The sequence below is a fragment of the Xenopus laevis genome, chromosome 4L (assembly GCF_017654675.1).
Source record: "Xenopus laevis strain J_2021 chromosome 4L, Xenopus_laevis_v10.1, whole genome shotgun sequence".
Lineage (NCBI taxonomy): Eukaryota > Metazoa > Chordata > Amphibia > Anura > Pipidae > Xenopus > Xenopus laevis.
In genome coordinates this window covers 98,651,038-98,673,649 of record NC_054377.1, presented here as the reverse complement: position 1 = coordinate 98,673,649, position 22,612 = coordinate 98,651,038, and the positions used below count along the sequence as shown (strand labels likewise).

The window sequence follows — 22,612 nt, the reverse complement described above, 5'->3', positions numbered from 1 at the left end:
TCATCCCTAGTTACATATTGGACTAGTTGACACCCAATCCTTTTTATTAACAGGCCTGTATGAAATGTATGTCTTGTAAGAGAAATTATTGATCATGTGTGATTAATGGCATACCTTACAATAAGGGGCAGATTCACTAAGGGTCGAATTTCGAAGTAAAAAATACTTCGAAATTCGACCCTCGAATTGAAATCCTTCGACTTCGAATATCGAAGTCGAAGGATTTAGCGCTAAACGTTCGTTCGATCGATCGAAGGATTTTTCGTTCGATCGAACGATTAAATCCTTCGAATCGAACGATTCGAAGGATTTTAATCCAACGATCGAAGGAAAATCCTTCGATCAAAAAAAGTTTAGCAAGCCTATGGGGACCTTCCCCATAGGCTAACATTGAGTTCGGTAGGTTTTATCTGCCGAAGTAGGGGGTCGAAGTTTTTTTTAAAGGGAAAGTACTTAGACTATCGAATGGTCGAATAGTCGAACGATTTTTCGTTCGAAACGTTCGAATCGAAGTCGAAGGTCGTAGTCGAAGGTCGAAGTAGCCCATTCGATGGTCGAAGTACCCAAAAAATACTTCGAAATTCGAATTTTTTTTCATTCGAATCCTTCACTCGAGCTTAGTGAATGGGCCCCTAAGTATTTCATATGTTTCTAGACTTAAAGGGATGAAATGATAATCCTTTTTATAGCAGTCCAGTGACCTTGCAACCCTAAGGCTGGAACTACACAGTGCACGCCCTTCCAATCCTAATGTAAGTAATACAAATGTCGCATCTGCAAACTGATTGCATCCGACATGACTGTCGAATGAAGATGCAACGCGCAGCATTCGTATTCAACAGTCATGTCGGATGAAATCAGTTTGTAGATGCGACATTTGTATTACTTACATTAGATTTGTCGCATTTGACTTGACACCTGTGATTCCCCTCATCGCATTGGATCTGAAGGATGGGCACCGTGTAGTTCCATCCTAAATCAGATCAAGCAGGTGAATCCTGAAACCATTGGTATAACTTTAGAGGAAGCACACCCTGCGGTTGAGGGGGCCCAGACTGTGGGTTAAGCTTCCTAAGAGCAGGGGCAGTAGATGTGGAGGGGATTTGGGTGTGCGGGGAGCTGCTGTGTGTGATGGGCCCCTCTGAAGATTGTTCTTGTGAGAAGGCTGCACCCTCTTGTTACGCCACCAACATTCCTGTGTAAACCAGCTATTTTGGCTGTGTAAGCAAGCTGGGGAAGATACTTCTATCTGGATTCCCTCTTTTTCCATCAACCTAGGTCACAGATTAACCATAGGAATGCTTATCAGAGAGCTGGGGGTTATATTGATTAGGCTAAATGCACAAGGTTGCTAATGGAGTTCAATAGTCTCCTCAGGCACAGGAGCACTCCTAATGTGGATGCAGAATGTGGCACTTACTGCAGTGAGCATATCTTTGTTAAAGTGATAGTGACACCTCTAGTTTTGTTCTTAGATCTCTACTTTGATGGCAATAAAAACCACAGTTTGGGAACCCCTCTTAATTCTTTGGAGTTTTGTTTATCATTGGCTGAGCTTTCAAAGTAGCAACTTCATTTTAATATATAACATGCCTTTTTATTATTATTATTATTATTATTATTATTATTATTAAGATTTATTTATATAGCACCAGAATATTTCGCAGTGCTGTAAAGTAAATGTGTTTATACAACTAAATCACATTAATTACATACTGTATATAGAACATACAGGTATGGAGTTACAGCCGCAGGTTGAGACGCAACATGCTGCATTTTTCCTGTGTTCGGCGCCTACACGCGCCTGTGTGAGTACAGCCCCTTTGGAAAAAATGTAATGCGTCTATTCCTGTGCTCCCCTGCGGCTGAACGCAGAAAAACGGAACGCAGGGGAGCGCAGGTAAAAACGCTCGTCTGTAAGAGCCCTTATAGTCCCAATTCTAGTAATACAATTAATGATGCATGGTTCACACATGAGGAAATTCAAAAGAGACTAGAACATGTTAAGATAAACAAAGTTCCGGGCCAGATGCTATTCAGCCCAGGGTACTTAGTGAGCTTAGCTCTGTGATTGCCAAACCTCTTTACTTAATTTTTCAGGATTCATTGAGGTCTGGCATAGTGCCGAGAGGCGAATTGCTAATGTGGTGCCTCTATTCAAAAAAGGATCCTGTTCTCAGCCTCAAAACTATACGCCAGTTAGTCTGACGTCTAGTAACCCTTTTTGAAGGGTTAATAAAGGATACGATACTGGACTTTATAGCAAATCATAATACGATGAGTGTGTGCCAGCATGGTTTTATTCGTAATAGATCTTGCCAGACTAACTTAATTTCTTTTTATGAGAAGGTAAGTAGATTCTGGGATGGCAGTGGATGTGATTTACTTAGATTTTGCTAAAGCATTTGATACAGTGACACACAAAAGGTTACTGGTTAAATTAAGGAATGTTGGCCTGGAACATTGTATTTGTACTTGTATAGAGGACTGGCTAAAAGATAGACTACAAAGAGTGGTGATAAATTTTCTAATTGGACCAGTGTTGTTAGTGGAGTACCACAGGGCTCTGTACTAGGTCCCTTGCTTTTCAACTTGTTTATTAATGACCTGGAGGTGGGCATTGAAAGCCCCCTTGGATTGTACGATTTACTGTGCACACAAACAAACCAAACATACTTCTTAGGTCACATGAGCCAATTAACAGACAGAGAGTTGTGTCTTTTGCTGCAATACTGCTTCCTGTTACAGTTAGAGCTGCATTATTTCTGGTCAGGTGATCTCTGAGGCAGCACACAGACCATCACAAAATGGGGGTTCAAGGTAACAGATGTAAAAGGGCAATATTTACTTATATATATGTTCCAGGTTGATAAGATTTCTTAATATGCCACTTAATTTCATATAAGCTCTCTGTTGCTTAAGTATTAATTTTGGGTCATAGTTTTCCTTTAACTTTGCAAGCAGTCCTGGCATAGATCATTCTGTTTGTGCAGGGAAGGCAGGCAAGGGCCACACATAATCAAGTAAGGCAGAATAAGTTAAAAGCACCATTAAAAAAATTAGCAGAGCAGAGCAGAAAAGGAGTTTTGTACTGCGGTGGAGCAGCAGAGGATTGTTATTATATAGTAACATACCTGAACATAAAAGGAAGCAGTATCACTGTGATAAAGAGGCTGTAAACCCTGACCCTGTGTAGCTATGTAGTATAATCCAACAACACCATTTAGCTATGCTGCCAGATTCTTCCTGGCAGTCAAGCATTTAAAGGAAAACTCTACCCCCAAGCTATCTAGGTCTCTATTGGTGCCATTGGGTAATTGTAAATAGAAAATTGCCATTTTAAAAAATAAGGGCCACCCCCTGGGATCATAGGATTCACGGTGCACACAAACAAACCATATGTAGCACTATAGTAAACTGCTTTTATCTTTTAGCGGTTTAGCTACTTTCCTTGATGGGCTCTTACCACCTATGAGCTCTCTTTCCCAGGGGCAAGCCCTCGCACGAGGTGGAGGTAGGGTGTAGTGCAACTGTAACTTGGTGCAGTAACACAATGATGGGCGCCAGTGGTTTTGTTTTGCTTAAACAAGGAACTAGATTTATTGAACAGTATAGCAACATTCACAATGGAATATATAACCTAGATTAACACAGCAGCACAAAGGAGACATATACTCACAGCAAAGAGTAAATTAACAGCAGGTATGGATCAATTAGTCGATAGAAACTCTTGGTGCTCTTAGGGGGGGAACCTATTATCCCTAATCTCAACACTTAAGTCCCTCTCTGGGTTAGTAATACCCGGGGATCTTAATCCCACTAATCTCCTCGGTGGAGCCTTGAGCTGCTCAACTATTTAACCTTTCTGTCACTCCTAGAGTGATCTATAACAGAGTATAACTAACACTTACTAAGTACTAAGATGAGTTCCACCGCTCCCAACCTCTGCTGCAGACAGAGGGAGGATTTAGCAGCAAATGGACTCCAGACCGCATGGCTCCTAACCCTTTTATACTCTGCACAGCACCACTCAGGTCACTGTGTGAATTGCAGGGATTACATAAGCACAGGAACACAGTACCCCTCCCAACTGTGTTTTAGGACCCATTTAGGTCTCCAAATAGCTAGAGATGTGCCTGTCAATAAAGTGTAAGGGTGTCTAAGATTTTCACATCCCTACATTCTCCCCCTGGTGAATTCCTTCCGTCCCGGCAAGGCACCTTCAAAGAATCAATATAGCAGTTAAGGCACATCATGCAAGACCTTTTCAAAAAAAAACAAGTTAGAAATACTGCAGTTCAAACACAATCAGTATTCTAGTCCATCAAATAGTCGAACCCACAGTCCTCTTTCAAATGCACTTAGGAGGAAGAAAAAAAAAAAATGGAATGAACCTACCCAATGGGCAGGTATTACTAAGACAGTCCATAGGTCTAACTCCAACTGGAGTAAATTGAAGAAAAATCCTTTTATAGTTCCATCTCTAACAACATACAGGCATCATATGTACCAATCTGGCATGAGCATCAATCAGACTCATCACAGCTGAGGAAGGACCAAAATATCCAGGTACCCCATAAGTGGGCCTACCCACAGTGTCATAAGTAAATAGGGAAGGAGGCCTCCTAACCCGATCACCTCTTCTCAATGGTTCAGGGTTAGGCCCCCTGCACCCCACTGGGTCAGGGGCTGGATATCCTGGAGAATGCGGCTGGAAGGGAGGGGCATCAATATCTAACTCACCTCCGTGAAGTATATCATCACTTCCTTCACCAAGTGCAAGCATTTCTCCACTTTCAGTAGTAGATGGAACTTCTTCTTCTCTTACACCATCATTTGGAACCAAACCATCGTCCTCCACCACTTCGGAATTAGTATTCATCTGAGGAACCTGAGGAACAGGCAGCAAATGGTTTCGGTGCCAAGCTTTGACTCTTCCATCCGTACCCTGAATCCGATACACCGGAACACTGGGTAGCTTGGCTACTACCTCAAATAACTCCTTCCTCCATCGATCTGCCAGCTTATGCTTTGCACTGGGACCTAAGTTACGTAAAAGCACTTTATCTCCAGGCTTCAATTCACGGTACCGTACTTTAGCATCAAACCGACGTTTATTCCCAGCATTGACCTTTGCAGCATTTTCCTCAGCCAGGCAATAAGCTTCCTTCAAGCTATTCCGAAGGCGATTCACATATTGATAGTGCTCCTTACATCCAATTCCATCAGTAGAAACCCCCAGCTGTACATCTATGGGCAGTCGTGCTTCCCTTCCGAACATAAGGAAATAGGGCGAAAACCCAGTGGACTCATGCCGGGTACAATTATAGGCATGAACCAGGGCACTTACATGACGACTCCAAGAGGGTTTTTCTGTGACCGAAAGAGTACCCAACATGTCCAACAGGGTTCGATTGAACCTCTCAGGAAGAGCATCTCCTTCAGGATGATAAGGAGTCGTGCGACTCTTAGCCACATTTAACAGATCTAGTAGTTCCTTTATCAACCGACTCTCAAAATCTCTTCCCTGATCAGAGTGAAGTCGATTGGGTAAACCATAGTGGACAAAGAACTTCTCCCATAACACCTTAGCCACAGTAGCGGCCTTCTGATCTTTTGTGGGATAGGCTTGGGCATATCTAGTATAATGATCAGTCACAACTAATATGTTTCCAATCCCACTAGAGTCTTTGTCAATACACAGGAAATCCATACAGACTAAATCCAACGGCCCAGTGCTCTTTAAGTGTTCCATAGGAGCAGCCCGAGTGGGTAAAGACTTTCTTTGCAAACAAGGGACACAACGCCTGCAGTACTCGACCACCATCTCTCTCATTCGGGGCCAGAAGAACCGATCACGAATCAGTCCAAAAGTCTTTTCCACCCCTAGATGACCATGTTGATCATGTAAGCTCCTCAATACCATTCGCCGATAAACTTGAGGTAACACCAACTGCCTCCTCTCCGGGTGATCATGAAACAACTGAATCCGATAGAGACTCCCATCAATAAACTTCAGCTTGTCCCATTCTTTCAAGAATATCCGACTATCTTTAGGTATAGTCTTTCTCATAAGCTCGGGATCCTTTCTGGCGACAGCCTCTCGGACATACCGAACCACTGGGTCTCTCTTTTGTCCCCGAATCATATCACCATTACTTAGTTGAAGACTCTGGGATACTCCTAACGTCGTAGGATATGCGTACATAGAAGGAATGCAATCTTCTTTTCCTCCCAAGGAATCCACCAACCGCAATTCAGAAAAAGCCACTTGACCATTCTTCATAGCTGCAGTAGCACAGTGAGCAGCTACTGACAAACTAGGTAATTCCTCCCATTCATCCTCTTCCAGACAAGGAGGTAGACCAGGACGTCTGGATAAGGCATCAGCACCTACATTTTTAGGACCAGGCTTGTACTTCAGAGAGAACTGATAATTGGATAAAGCGGCCAACCACCGATGTCCAGCAGCATCCAACTTAGCAGTGGTTAAGATATAAGTCAATGGGTTATTGTCTGTCCTTACCTCAAACTTAACCCCATAGAGATAATCATGCAGTTTGTCGGTAATTACCCATTTCAACGCCAAAAACTCCAATTTGTGCACTGGGTAATTCTTTTCGGCTGGATTAAGACTTCGGCTAACATAGGCAACAGGCTTCAGACCCTCCGGGTATTCTTGATGAAGAATGCCGCCCAGTCCTTCATAACTGGCATCAACATGCAAAACATACGGTTTCTGAGGATCAGCATAAGCTAGGACAGGAGCCTCCGTGAGTCTTTTCTTTAGAGTTAAGAAAGCTTCCTCACAATCGGTGGACCACCGATCTTTAAGGGGGGGCTGGACAGAATGGGTCTGCTTGGAAGCACTCCCTGCCAGCAAGCCATTCAAGGGATGAGCAAGTCTGGAATATCCCTCTACAAATCTCCGATAATATCCACAGAATCCCAAGAAGGATCTAAGTTCAGTCAAATTGGTTGGCCTCGGCCAATCTCGGACAGCTGCCACTTTCTCGGGGTCAGTAGCAATGCCTTCTGCAGACACAATATGTCCCACAAACTTCACCGCCTTACGAGCGAACTTGCATTTATCAACAGAAAGCTTCAAACCCTCCTGCCGCAAGCGATCCAAAACATTAAACAACCTGGTATCGTGTTCTTCCAAAGTAGAGCCAAACACAATTATATCATCCAAGTAGACTATGCAATGCCTGGGAGTCAGATCACCCAACACCTTCTCCATGAGACGCTGAAAGGTGGCAGGGGCCCCACTTATACCTTGAGGCATGCGGGTGAACTCATAGAACCCCAAAGGACAGATAAAAGCAGTCTTCTCTTGGTCATCCCTACTCATGGGAATTTGATAATACCCCGAGCGTAAGTCCATCACAGAGAACCATGCACTACCATGTAATGCATCCAGTGCTTCATCAATACGGGGTAGCGTATACTGATCTGGGACAGTGCGTCTATTTAATGTTCGGTAATCCACACATAGGCGAACACTACCATTTTTCTTTCGTACGATCACAATTGGTGAGGCATATGGACTGCGTGATTCAACGATTATTCGTTGATCCTTCATCTTGTCCAAATACTTCCGAACATCTTCCAGATCACGAGGAGGGATGCGCCTGGACCTCTCTCGGAAAGGGGTATCATCACTCAATCTGATACTATGTTCAGCACGTTTAGCGCAACCCACATCCATCTCATCTACGGAGAAAACATCCCGGTACAGCAATAACTTCTGCTCAAGCATATGACGGTGTTCCATCGGATCATCAGCCTCCTCCAACTTGAAATTAAGTTTAATGTCCTCTTTCCCCTCAGGAACTGAGCAGGGATTAACACTCTCCACCGGGTAGCAATGTCCAACCGTATACCAGGCAGGGATGGTAACAGTATAAGAGGTAATGTTTTTAACTGTGACCACATCGGTACGAGGACATTTACGCCGGTAATCTTTCCTCTCAGGAACTATCTCCCAACCATTTCGGACAGCTTCGTGCGGGTCAGTCTCCAACAAAAAGTAACTGCCAGGGGTAGTAGACACAATTTCCACATACACTCGTAGGTTCCGTACTCCCCCTGGTGGAATTTCCACCGGATACCAAGGGTTTCCTATACAACCCCCAGGTGACTCGGGAGCGAAAGTTTGGCAAATTGCTTGCAACTCTGGAGATACGGGCAACACGGTTAATGGGGTTCCCTCCCGGGGTTGAAGGAATCGTAGAAACGCCTCCTCAACAGCTTTCACATTGGAGCCAACAATGACTGGAGCCGCTTCCTTACCTCCTGGTGGGGGACTCACATAAGCAACCACAGTGATGGGGGGATCGTTGTCTCCTACAAGTCCGGGGATGTGCAGTTGTACTTCCACACAGCCATCCATGTATGTAGGGCCCGTCCCCACACCAAACACCGGTACAGGACCCACTGTTTGCAAGGGAAGGTGACTGAGGTGTTGAAGGTAAAACGGACGATGTATAATGGTCAATTGGGAACCCGTATCAAATAGTGCGGTGGTCGGGACACCATTCACAAGCAGGCTGAAAGTACACCGTCGTCCCACCCCAGGGAGGTTCAGAGGTTTCCAACCCTTCTGCGTGCCCTTTCGCTTCGAAGGTAACTGACCCCCTTTACTGTGGAATTCACCCGAGCCAACTGACGGGTAACACTGGTACACTCTATGGCCCTGATGTCCACATCGAAAGCAGTCTAGCTGGGCAGTAGCACTAAAAGTCTTGGCTAGTGAAGCCATCCTAGGCCGGAGGGACGAATCTGGGGTCTTCCTAAGGGCTCCCTTTAGATCCTTCTGAGCAGAGGGAAGACTCCCAGTTGTCACCTTCTTACTGTGAGCGGACACTCTCTCAAGTTCAGCTTCCCTTTCTTTTACTACACCCATGATGGCACCCATTTCGGGCGGGGTACCCTGCCGATACATAATACGCAGCTCCATGGCTATGGGATGGCTTGCCTGCAGTCCCTGTAGAAGTTGGGTGCGTCGCATCTCATCAACCTCAGCAACAGGGATAACTTCCTTGTGAACTAATGTCCATAGCTTGCTTTGTAACCTACGCACAAAGGTGGACACAAGCTCTCCCTCCTCTTGATACAAGCTTCTGAACATATGGAGCAAATTATGCGGATTGTCACAAGCCCCATATACTTCCTCGAGTGCTTTCAGACAATCTCTAACAGAAGCTTTTAAGTGAGCCTTGCAAAATAACTTAACCACCTGACTGGCAGGAGGGCGCAGATTTTCGGTTAACCGGATCCGTTTATCCCCCTCAGGGCATGGACATTCTTCTATCATCTGCACTGCAGCCTCCTGCCACTCTTCAAAACCCTGCTCTCCTTCAGGGACAGGGAGAGTTCCCGAAAAAACCTTCAGCTTCGGGTATTTTGTCCCAGCAATGACAAGAGTAGGCAGCATCGTCCCTGCACTTGAGCTAAGGGCCTCTACTTTTCCCGGGGAATCCAGTTCACTAACCACTGTGGCGGAATCGAGAGGTTCCGTCTTTACCTCCAGCGCAAGTGGCAGGGAGGTTGCAGACCCAGCATATACAACAGGGCAGCCAAGGGGATAAGTTCCCACCGGGTAAACAGTATACGGTCCTTCATCGTCCCCTAGCTCCCGGGGGCCACAGTACAGTCTCGCCCGGTACCCCAGGACTCTCGACTCCATTTCCGTCACGAGTCGGATGCCCTTTAACCTCACATGGTAAATGAGGGTAGGGTGCATGAGCTTTACGCTGCAGCCGGTGGGAACTCGATCCACTGCAAAGGCACAGCGGGGGTTAACTTGCTCTGCTTCCGCCCACGCGTACACCTCTTGGGGACGAAGTAGCGGCATGATGACCTACAATGTTCCCTCTTGGAAGAGTAGGCCCAGTTCCAACAACTTATCAGCGAAGGTAAAAACCACAAAATCCTCCTTTTGCCTCTTGGGTCTGCACTCGCAGCGCCTGTCACACTAGGCTGCGGTGCGGAATTACAGTTAACCCCTTCAGGGCCCACGTGGGCGCCAAAATGTAGCACTATAGTAAACTGCTTTTATCTTTTAGCGGTTTAGCTACTTTCCTTGATGGGCTCTTACCACCTATGAGCTCTCTTTCCCAGGGGCAAGCCCTCGCACGAGGTGGAGGTAGGGTGTAGTGCAACTGTAACTTGGTGCAGTAACACAATGATGGGCGCCAGTGGTTTTGTTTTGCTTAAACAAGGAACTAGATTTATTGAACAGTATAGCAACATTCACAATGGAATATATAACCTAGATTAACACAGCAGCACAAAGGAGACATATACTCACAGCAAAGAGTAAATTAACAGCAGGTATGGATCAATTAGTCGATAGAAACTCTTGGTGCTCTTAGGGGGGGAACCTATTATCCCTAATCTCAACACTTAAGTCCCTCTCTGGGTTAGTAATACCCGGGGATCTTAATCCCACTAATCTCCTCGGTGGAGCCTTGAGCTGCTCAACTATTTAACCTTTCTGTCACTCCTAGAGTGATCTATAACAGAGTATAACTAACACTTACTAAGTACTAAGATGAGTTCCACCGCTCCCAACCTCTGCTGCAGACAGAGGGAGGATTTAGCAGCAAATGGACTCCAGACCGCATGGCTCCTAACCCTTTTATACTCTGCACAGCACCACTCAGGTCACTGTGTGAATTGCAGGGATTACATAAGCACAGGAACACAGTACCCCTCCCAACTGTGTTTTAGGACCCATTTAGGTCTCCAAATAGCTAGAGATGTGCCTGTCAATAAAGTGTAAGGGTGTCTAAGATTTTCACATCCCTACACATACATGTTAGGTCACATGAGCCAATTAAAAGACCGAGTTCTGTCTTTTGCTTCCACACATCTTCCTGTTACAGTTACAGTTGCATTATTTCTGGTCAGGTGATCTCTCTGAGGCAGCACACAGACCATCACAAAATGGTGTCTCAAGGCAAGAGATAAAAGGGCAATATTTACTTAAATATATATCAGTTTGGTAAGATTCTTTAATATGTCACTTAATATGATATAAACTGTTGCTTAAGTATTCATTTTGGGGGTAAAGTTTTCCTTTAACTTCCTGATTGGCAAGCCACAAGAGTCCAGCACTCTCTTAAAGGAGAAGTGACCTATGTCCAATTTACATAGAAAGAGGTCACATTGAGGAAAATGTTCTAAAGGACATACAGGCATATTTTGATAAAGAATTCAATTATGCTAAAATCTGAGAAGTATCACTATCCTTAAGTGATGGGCGAATTTCTCCTGTTTCGCCAGAAAATTAGTTAATTTCCAGCAAAATGGCGACAATTTTTAGAACGTTAACATTTTACATTCTTCTTCTTTGTTTTTATTACACTTCTAGCTTAGGGCTCTTATACACAGACATTTGTAATTGTCTTCCAAAGTGGTGGATTTGTTGTCAGAAACGGAGGAGTTAATTGACCTGACTCTCTGCTTTGGGGTGCTGTGTTGACAGGAGCACTTGAGGGCATATTTATTATGCTGTATAAAATGAAATTTACAGGAAAAAAAACAGTGTAAAAAGCTTGTGTGTAATTTTATGCCATGCGAAAGCCAGATTTATCGCCATTATTTTATATTGCTTCCGGGGAAGTCACTCTATGAAAAAAACGCCTAAGCTTTTTTTGCATTTTTTAACACGGCAAAGCCTGGTGATGTGTGGCGTATTATCCTGCATGATAAAAACAGGAGACACGTGTAATTTAACACCTGTGTTCCCATGTGGTGTAAAGCACAAAGACGTTGTGCTCCTAAGCAGTAAGTGACTGTATATGCAGCGTTTATACATTTTTACATTATAGTAAAAGATTGCAATGCAAAACAAATTGCTGTAAATACAAAAAAAATACACTGTAACAAAGGGCCACATGGTAAGATATACAGGAGCAAACAGGTCCCTGCCTTTTGAGCTTACAACCTAAGCAAGTATTTTTTGATTGGGGGGATCATAGTTCCAGACTCTGACTAACAGCTGTGGTAAATGGCAGTAAGGGTAGAACTACATGAGCGTTTTTCATCAGATTTTGTGGGTCACAATTTATCGGATCCTCCATGCAACACTATGTTACGCCGCGCAATGCTGCACAACACCACAAGCTTTTTTGAGATGCTACAACATCTGATGCCCCTAGGCTAGAATGTAAAGTCACATCAGATAAGTCGGATGGAGTCTTTGGGAAGAACTACATGGGCAATTTCCATGCATTTTCGGCGGATCCGACACGCTGCTCCAAAACGCAGGCGTCAATTCAGATGCGATGGAAAATAAGGTAAGCAATAGCAATGTTGGATGGTGTCACATTGTTCATCTGACACGACTGTTGGATCCAGACGCTGCATGCTGCGACTACATCTGACAGTCGTGTCGTATGAACGTTGTGACAACATCCGACATTTGTATTTACCTTATTTTTCATTGCACCCGACTTGACACCTGCATTTTGCCGCACCGCATCCCATCCGGCAGAATCGTGTTGTTCTACCTTTAGTTCATGCATTTACACCGACTACTTTCAATGAGGAAAAAAAGTCTTTCCGACACCGTCTGTTTTTATCTTGTCGGATGAAGACGAGCATGCAGTGTTCACCTCCGACAGTCGTGTCATGTCGGATGGAAAATTTTACATGTAGTTTATGAATCCGATTTTTGTATTAGTCCCATTGTATTTAAACCCACACAATTACATCAGACTTGTAAGATGCGTTTTGTCGATCCAACGCCATCCTACAAAAGTGCTCGTGTAGTTCAGGACTTATTTGCTGTTAACAGATCAATGAATAATCAGGCATACATTGGAAACAGATGCAGCGTTCTAATAAAATCCCTGCAAGCTGCATGTTAACAAGCGTGAGCCATTCAGTGTTCTGGGAAACCTGTAAATGATACATGACACCAGCAGAGAATACACATACTTTATGCAAGTCCTCTTACAGTAATAGGTTGTTTTCTTTCTTTAAAGGTTTATCTTTAAACAATATTCACCTTGTCCCACGTCCCTCCGCCTCAGTTTCCCAATCTCCAACAGCTGCTGCAAACTCAAGTTATTTTTTGCTGTTCAAAGTTCATCTCCTTTTGGGTTAAATATTAAAGTCACATGGTGCTGACTGAAGAGACGCCTCCTTAAAGCAAACTCCTCTGCTAGTAATTTCTTTCAGTACTTTAGTGCCTTGGGTCTACTTCTGCACTTGTGCTAGTGATTCATATATATTTTTTAAAAAGCCATTGCACGGCAGAACTGCAGAAAACAAATACCATGTCTCGTATGCTGAGCAGGGACCCGCTGGATATTGAGGTACTGAAAATAGATTGTTTTTTTTGCCCATAGCAGATGTCAGTGCATACATTATAGATCATGAGAAGGCAGAACATTCTACAGCAAGTCTCACTAACTGCATATTATAGTAACTGCCATCCCTGCTGTTCAGTAGTTTGTTTGTTAAATTAGCAGGTTTAAATTTTTGATTTTCTCTGTAAGCAACACTAGGGGTTATAAATCCACACCTGCAGGCACACACAGCCCCAGATTTCACCAAGGGAGGAGAAACACTTTCTTTTCAGCCTGCAGAAAGACTGCAAAAAAGAGATATTTTATATGTCAGGCAAGTACAGCTGAATGAGAGCTAGCAGTAAGCACACAGGGAATGCTTCTAAAAGAATTGTTCTATTTTTCTAGGGAATGCAAATAATTAAAAACAATGTAATCCTTTCTTAAAAATAAGATAGAATATGCTTTGTTTTACTTTGTTTTAGAACTGGCAACCCTGTTACCTGGTTTTTAAAATATATTTTATGATTCTACTTGTAATGGAAAAGTGACATGACTTCTGAGCAGTGGTGTTGACTCCATATGCTATGTTTAAGTAGAACCATAAATACTGCATGTTTCACATTCTTTCCTTTGCTCAGACTGACAGTGCCTGCACAGTTGTGCGGAAAAGAGGACTGTGTAATTCATGGCATCCTGCAGCTGCCCTGTACTACAACACCCACAATTCCAAAAAAGGATTTCATCTGCTGAGTGGTTCTGGGAATTGTAGTTTATAATAGCTGAAGGGCCACATGTTTCGCACCACTACTGCAAAAGACAGACAGCTTTAAGTACGGGTTGTAGCTGGTAGATTGCTGCAACTTAATAAATGTGTCCCTCCTGTACACAGATTATTGGGCCCCCACTTCTGCCTTATTTTACTCCAGAGTCGTAACTTATATTTGATTGGTTGTTATGGGTTACAGGGCATATAAAAGGTACACGTTTTTTTATTGGACATTATCTGGCACTTCCTGTTGCAATACCCAGTGTCTAGTGATAAGTAAACGCTGTGAGGATACTTTTATAACTTGCTATTGAGTGTTTGATTTAAATATTATGATTTGATGTTTGTTGGTAATTTAAAAGAAAAGTCTCACATAGTTCTGCTTCCCTGAGGCAGTGGGAATCTCTCCTTACAAAACTGGTATGCAACATATTTTTCAGGTTATTTTAGGAGTATCTATGGTGGGCTGTCATGAAATTGACCCTTTTGCCCTCTTGCTAGGTTGGTGGGTGTTGTTTCCAATGAGAATCTGAAGAACTCATTTTGTAAACCCTGCTTTGACTATAGTATCAAAAAATCCTGTAAGTGAACCCCTATCTCCACATAACTAAGCAGATCGTATCCACAGGACAATGATCCTGAAAAGAAAGGTCCCCCCCCAATGTGGTTAAAGCCCTGAGGTGTGATCCTGTCTTGCTACTTCTAACAAGCATGTTAAATTACAACTGTGTAGTTGCCTTATCAACCAATCAGATCTACATTGTCTACTAAATAGAAAAATCCCAATTGGTAACCAATATAATTTTTATTTAATGGTTTAGGATGAAGTATTAATTTCTTACCCCTTAGAAATGAGTGTATATATTTTAATGTATGTATATTGTGGCCAATGGGGCCACTGGTCATAATGTTTTGAGTAGAGGTTCTAGAAGGAGGCTGGCTAGGAAAGGGGACGACAGGTTCAGCAGAAGAGAGACACTATTCAGCAGAACAAACATAAAGGCAAGCACAGTAAGAGTTAACTAAATGTAGGCGCTGTACAGGAGGAGTTGATGTAGCACAAAGTCCAAAGAACAGGCAAAAGGTTGGTCTGGCAGTGTTAAGTCAAGGGTCAATGCAGGAATAGAGCAACATAAGGGACACTTACGGTGGCAGAGTGACCAGCAGGCATGGAAACAATAAACAGATTACAAACATTTGTGTCAGTGGGCATTAATGCCTCAGAAGTCATGACTATGCTGCCATCACATACAGAATTCTCAGGAAATCCCTAGTGTCTAGTGAGCATGCACCAGCTCTGAGTATCCGCACTCATGTCACTAAGCCATAGCAGCTCAGTGGGAGCCAGTCAGGGACAGAAAGCAAATAGATTAGTTCATATAAGAGGAACAAAAGTAAGTTGTAGAAAAATTAATCACTAGCCCAGAAACAAGCATCTTACGAGGCAAAACTAGAAGCACTTGGGGTGAAAATTTAGAAACTGGCAAATGGAAGGTTGCTATAGGAATAGCAGACAGTTCATATTATCATGAACAAGGAGGCCGCAACAAAATTTGGTTATTAGGTTTGCCATCTGCCTGGTTTTGACCAGACGGCCCAGTTTTTGGAATGGGTGCCCCAGAAAAGGTGGGCTTAGAAGTAGCTGGTGGAATAGGGACTAGCTAGTGCTTGGATGCCCCCAGAGTGGGTAGGCTAACCAGAAGCTGACACTAGATGAACCCCAAAAGTGGAATGGTGTTCGGGTGCCCAGAATAGTTGGAATTACAAGGAGCTGGTGGAATGTGGACTAGGTAGTACTAGGATGCCCACAGAATGGGTGGGCTAACCAGGAGGAGCTGGTGCTAGGTGATCCCCATAAGTGGTATAGAGATGCTCCCAATGGGGCTAGGTAATTCCAGGGTGCCCCCAGAATGGGTGAGCTTAACAAGAGTTTTGGAATATAGACTAGGTGCTGGGACTGCATGTACTTTCAGCCTGACTTTTTCAGCTCCCTACCCCACTTTTGGTGTTTGCCTACCTTAAGTCCATTTTGCCCAGCCATACAAGCCTTTTGTCGGGGTAGGAGACGTCATCTCTGAGCATGAACCAGTGTCAATACTACTATATATTACTACATTATACATTTCTCATTTCTGCCAATATGAAACAAAAAAACAAATAGAACAAAACAAATTACTTTTACAATTAAGAAATGCTGTGTTATGAGACACATTTAGAAGCAGCCAGCAGTATATATTGCATAAGGATAGATGAGCATTCACTTCAGATAGCACAATTATAGAAATTTATATATTATCGCCTATTATATATAAGATGATTTTTGGATTTAAAACCACACGGTCGTTATGACAATGTTTTTGCTGTACGCTGGTAAAATGGTTCAGTTGTGCATGCTTTCATGACATACATGTTGGAAACATTGAACCAGTCATAGGCAAGATGGTCTTTGGGAAGAATGTTCTGTGGTGCTGCTCTGCTAAGTGATTGATCATATATTGTCTGGCTATGCTAGCAGAAAAATGTTTATTTATTAAAAATGTATTTTTACCAGCATTATAGGGTTCTATATTTACCTAACAAGAGTGTGGCCTTAGACTGATGATACATATCTTGTATATGTGTTTTGTTCATTATGCATATCATTGTTGACATGTTTTGAAAACATATTCCCAGTAGTTCAATCTATTTTATAATTTATCAAAACTTTCCTGACTGCCAGGATAGTTTTTAACAAATATGCCCATTTATCATAGCTGATACCTGTGCCAGAATGTGTTTAGCTGCTTTGAGCAATAGAACACCTCTCTGCTCTGTGGGGTGATATTGTTATCCATATATTTGTTTTATTGTACTGAATAGGGAGAGCTCCTTGATCAATGCATTATCACTCAGCACTGTCAGTGTATTTGACAGCTGTTTAATTGGCTTCTGTTCAGTGACTTTAGTCATATCTGTGCATGGTTAACAATGGGGGCAGATTTATCAAAGAAAAATAACTTTTAATGACATTGATTTTAAACATCTGACTCAGTTAGACATTTTTTAGGAATCAATTAATGTTCGACATACCTGAATATCCAATAGACTTCTAGTATCCACACTAAGCATTTACCTTCTTTATGCCGTCTTGTGCCCCACTGGTGGGGAAAAAGAGGATTTAAACAATTCTTTACATGCTGGAATAAATTGCTCCAGAGCACAAAACACATTTTAAATCTTAAACCACCAGCAATGTTCCATAGGGGGTAAAACAAATACAATATTAGTCCAAAAATGATTTGGATCTAACAGGAGCATGTACTGTAATGTGCATTATGTATAAATCATACACTAGCTAATTTCCATTGCACATACACTGCTGCTGATGCTTTATCACCTGTTCATGCACATGCAGCTTGATTTATAATGTGCATTTAGGACAGTTAAAGGAAGAAACTATGATATGTGGAGAGAGGTAATCGGGCTTTCCAGAGCATGAAGGAAACTGCAGTTGACCCACAAGCATTTTGTCTTTGCAATTAACATACATAATGAATTGTGGAAATCAGAATATGGAGTGTTTTTTAAGGACAGCCTATGACCCTGTCATTTTGCCCTCAGCCAAAAAAATTGAAAACAGAACTTGGTATGAATTCAGCCATTCATTTACATGGAAATCACTGTATCTCCATACTTAATAGACTTTTTTTTTCTTTCCCCATGAGATTTCAGTTGTAATTATGGAGTGCTGTGTGCTGCATTCATAAGCTCTTATTGCTATGCAGATTTTACTATTTCATTTTTCATTGATATTTCCTGAAAGTGTTATTTAGGAGTGTATAATGTATTAAAATTGTGCAGCTTCGATTTTGCAGAAAAGGCAATGCTGGGAATAAATATACATAAAATATCCACCTTTGTGTTATCAGATAATATAGTGACACTGTGCCATTTCGTGTGATGCTAAAAGCTTTTCTTTAAATAATGGACTGCTGCTGGTGCTTGTTTGTATTTATTTTTTTTAATGAGCCCCATTGTTGCACTCATATACAGTATGTTTGACACAATAGGGAAAATCATAACCATCCCTGATTTCCCTATGCAGAACCACAGCTCTGATTGGGCAATGTGAAAAGACAAGGCCATAACGGTTAGCTAGCCTATTTAGATTTGCACTCCATTGCACAGCTCCTGAAATATATCTTTCTTTGGTTAGAAAGGTGAAGACTCCAAAGTAGTTGTATTCGGCAATCTCTGTGCTTGAAAACTTTAGAAATCCCATGAACTTTGGATGTCCTTAGTAACCATCACACACCTTGGAGGTGGTAACTCCCACTCCCCTAGATAAAGTTAATGGGTAAAATTTCCTTTGCTCTACTTAAAGGAACAGTTTAGTGTAAATGCCTGTGCAGAATAAAAAATGGTTCTAAGTTAGTTAGCCAAAAATGTAATACATAAACTTTGGAGTGAACGGATGTCTAATATAATAATCAGAACCTAACTTCCTGCTTGACATCTCTCTAACCTCTTAGTTAGTTAGCGACTTGAAGGTGGGCCATTTGGGACATAAATGTTCAGTGAGTTTGCTTTTGTTCATCCGCATTCAGCTCATATTCAAAAGCAAAAGTGCCCCCCTTCAAGTCTCTGATTGGTCACTGACTGGTAACCAATAAGTGGAAACCAAGAGAGCTGAAAAGCAGGAAGTAGTGTTCTAGCTATTATGTTACACATCCAGTCACTCCAGCCTTTATACATTACATTTTTGCTTAACTAACTATATTAGAAACATTTCTTTATTTTGCACAGCATATCTTTACCCAGTTTTTATTTTTATACTGAACAATTCCTTTAAAAGTTCTTGCAATTAGGAGAGATGCTAGCATAACATGCAATACTCATAGGGTAGAAGTAACAATAATTGAAAAACTATAAAGCAAATTATGTTGCTACATACCAGAAGAATGCATAACATATGTAAAGTACCCAAAGGACATATGAAGGTGGTTATATTTTTTACCAAAATTTATCTCCACCACTGAGTATTTAAAGCCACTTATGAAGCTGAGCAATGATTTTATATACCAAGTGGATTGTCCTAGTATAAACAGAGATGTAAGTTTAAAGAAAACAAAAAAACAACCATGTATATGGATGGTGTTAAGTGTCGATGCTTTTATGCCACTTTTCTCAATGGAAATTCCTTTGGAGCCAAAATGTGTCCCATTGACTTCAGTATGTATGATCTCAGGTATCGGTATTGTTCTGACAGCTAAATAATGTACATACGAAGTTGCATATTTTTTACACCAAAAAATATTGTGAAAAACAATATGGGTCTGTTGTGGGGCCTTTGCTTTTTAAATTGTTTATGAATGACCTGGAGGTGAGCATTCAAAGTACTGCTTCTATTTTTGTTGATTATATAAAATTGTACAATTTTCATGAAAGATGCTGCCACTTTGTAGAGTGATTTGACTAAATTATGAAACTGGGCAGCAAACTGGCAAATGAGGTTTAACTGGCAAATGAGGTTTAATGTTAAGTGCAATTTTATGCACTTCGGTAAAAACAACAAACCAAAAATGCAAGTTATACACTAAATGGCATTTTGTTAGGGGTATGCTCAATTGAGAAGAATCAGGGTATTTTTGTCAGTTACAAGTTACTAGACAATGTCATTCTGTGGCTACTATAAAGCAACTAAAGTACTGTCTTAAAGGGGCATTAAATGAGTTGTTCACTATTAAATAGTATGATGTAGCGAGTGATATTTTATGCCAATTTTCAATTGGTTTTCATTTTTTAATATTTGTGGTTTTTGAGTTATATAGCTTTTTATTCTGCAGCTCTCCAGTTTACAATGTTAGCACTTTGGTTGCTAGGGTCCAAATGACCCTATCAACCATGCATTGATTTGAATAAGAGACAGGAATATAAATAGGAGAGGGTCTGCATAGAAAGAAAAGTAGCAATGACAATACATTTTGTAGCATTACATAGCTTTTTAGATGGGGTCAGATTCAGAAGAAGAAGGCAAATAATTAAGAAACTATAAAAAAAATAAAAAATGAAGGCCAATTAAAAAGTTGCTTAGAATTGGCCATTCTATAACATACTAAAAGTGAACTTAAAGGTGAACCACCCTTTAACTCAAGGGATAAAAACATAATTTTGCCTCTTAATAGGTCACTAGTAAGGCCTCACCTGGAGTATGCTGTGCAGTTTTGGGCTCCAGTCTTTAAGAGGGATATAGATGAGCTGGAGAGAGTGCAGAGACGTGCAACTAAACTGGTAAAGGGGATGGAAGATTTTAACAATGAGGGTAGTTGTTAGGGTTTAGGTTGTTTTCTCTGGAGAAATGGTGCTTGTGAGATTATTATATGCAGATAGTGGGGGGATGCTTTTCCCTATATAAAAGGATTATGCACCAGAGGCTACCCCTTTAGACTTGAGGAATTAAACTATCATTTGAAGAACATAGGTGGTTCTTCACGGTGAGAACAGTGAGGCTGTGGAATGCCCTACCTTGCAATGTTGTAGAGATATTGTAGATTCTGTTTATGCCTTAACATAATATCCAAGGCTGTTGTGATCTTAAGATCTCCTGTCAGTATAGATATTTGTATTTGTATAAGTAGTTATGGATGTGAGTGTATAGATAAGTCTGTATGTATATATGAACAAAGGGGGTTAATTTGGAGGTGCATAGTATTAAAAGACTGAAAATAGGGAATTTAAAATCCTTTCTTGACAATACATTTTTACATTGCTAAAATGATATGGACATACAGCTTTTAAGTGTTTTGAAAATGAAATGACACAACAGATGCTTTCATAGTTTAAATTTGATAAGTCAAACAGAGTGTCATGCTTGTAAATATTATAATTAAATGCTGTAGCTGGAATCCATATGGTGGTCAGCAAACTCAGAATTCTCAAATATTTAACGCTTTTATTGCATGTTTTCATTGTGAGTAAAATTAATGATGATAGCAGATTATACCATTTTTATACACACACACACTTTAACTTTTTCCCTTTAAGTAATCTTAAGGGGCCCATTTACTTAGCTCGAGTGAAGGAATAGAATAAAAAAAACTTCGTTCAATCGAACAATTTTTCGTTCGTTCGAACGAATTGCGGTAAATCCTTTGACTTCGACAGTAGAATATCGAGGGTTAATTAACCCTCGATATTTGACCACAAGTAAATTTGCCCCAAAGTTTTCCTCACGGGACAGCGTTTTTTTTTTTTTTTTTTTTACAGGTGTCTGTTGGCTACTCCATATATATACTCGAGTATAAGCCGACCCGAGTATAAGCCGAGGTACCTAATTTTACCTACAAAAACTGGAAAACCTTATTGACTCGAGTATAAGCCTAGGGTGCATTCCAGTACACCCTGTGTTGTGATGTCTGTACATACACACGAGATGCAATGCGAGAGAGAGAGAGAGAGAGAGAGAAATTCTTAGCTGAAACAAAAGCACTTGACATTCCATACTCTTATTGGGAGTATATGCTGTTGAACAATGACCAGACAGGGGTATAAGTCACTAGGAAGACAATGTAAACCTGAAACTCAGCAGCAATTGCAACTACAACTCCCAGAATCCTTGTGTGACTCAGACTGGAAAAGGCTGCTGGGAAATGCAGTTTATAGTTATCTGTCTGAGCCATGCGGCAAGGCCACAGGTAGGGCTAATTACAGGCCACTTGTTGCCCTGCGGTTACTGCCCCCTCCCCCCCCACCCACAGTAAGGCCAGTAGCAGTTACTCACATGGGCTCCAATATTGCGATTCAACTGCTCCTCTATTGCGATACAACTGCTCCTCATACTGCTGTCCTCATACTGCTGTACTCTGTGTAGTTTCCCCAGCAGGTTCCAGTAATGGCGAAGAGATGGGGGCAGGGACGGGAGCAATTACCCTGTGAAATCCTGTCCTATGGTCCCCTCTGTAACACCGGATCAAGTCCCCTAACCAAGCGCCGTACAATTTAGCAGGCAGCAGGCCCTACGGTGAGCCGGAAAACAGACACCTTGAGGCAATAGGGCGAGACTAACAATTGGTGCGCTGTGTGGGCGGAGCTGGGAGGAGCGTGCATGGGAAGCTGTATGCCGCTGCTACATGGAGAATGTGTGAGTGAGAAAGAGAGAGAGATGCGCCTCTGAAGCTGGTTTTACTGTTTAATCCAGCCCTAGCTGTGGGCAATTACACATCGGCGCCCGTACTTTGGAAACTCAAGGGAAAGGTCAAGTATCGGCGCATGCCCATTTATAGAACAAACACTATAGTGCAGGGAAAACGCCTGCCGTGCGGGTCACAGGAGGACATTGCAGGAGCGCATTGATTGTGATTGTGCACATTGACCCGAGTATAAGCCGAGGTAGACTTTTTCAGCACATTTTGGACGCTGAAAAACTCTGCTTATACTCGAGTATATACGGTACCCCCACCGACTCTGGTTGGGGGGGGGAAACATGCACATAATGTGTATGATGTAGGCACCTCATAATCTGACATTGCGGCACTCATTATACACATGCGTGTGCCCCAAC

General features: G+C 42.0%; 1 protein-coding gene across 1 annotated transcript in view; it reads left to right on the top strand.

The window, feature by feature from the left end:
• Nucleotides 1-13,141: 13,141 nt before the first annotated feature.
• dpyd.L (dihydropyrimidine dehydrogenase L homeolog) overlaps nt 13,142-22,612 on the top strand; it is a 404,384-nt gene continuing 394,913 nt past the window's right edge. The window contains exon 1 of the mRNA XM_041590529.1: nt 13,142-13,331. Within this exon, the coding sequence (XP_041446463.1) occupies nt 13,293-13,331 (39 nt within the window). The 5' untranslated portion in view covers nt 13,142-13,292. The remainder of the gene's footprint in view (nt 13,332-22,612) is intronic.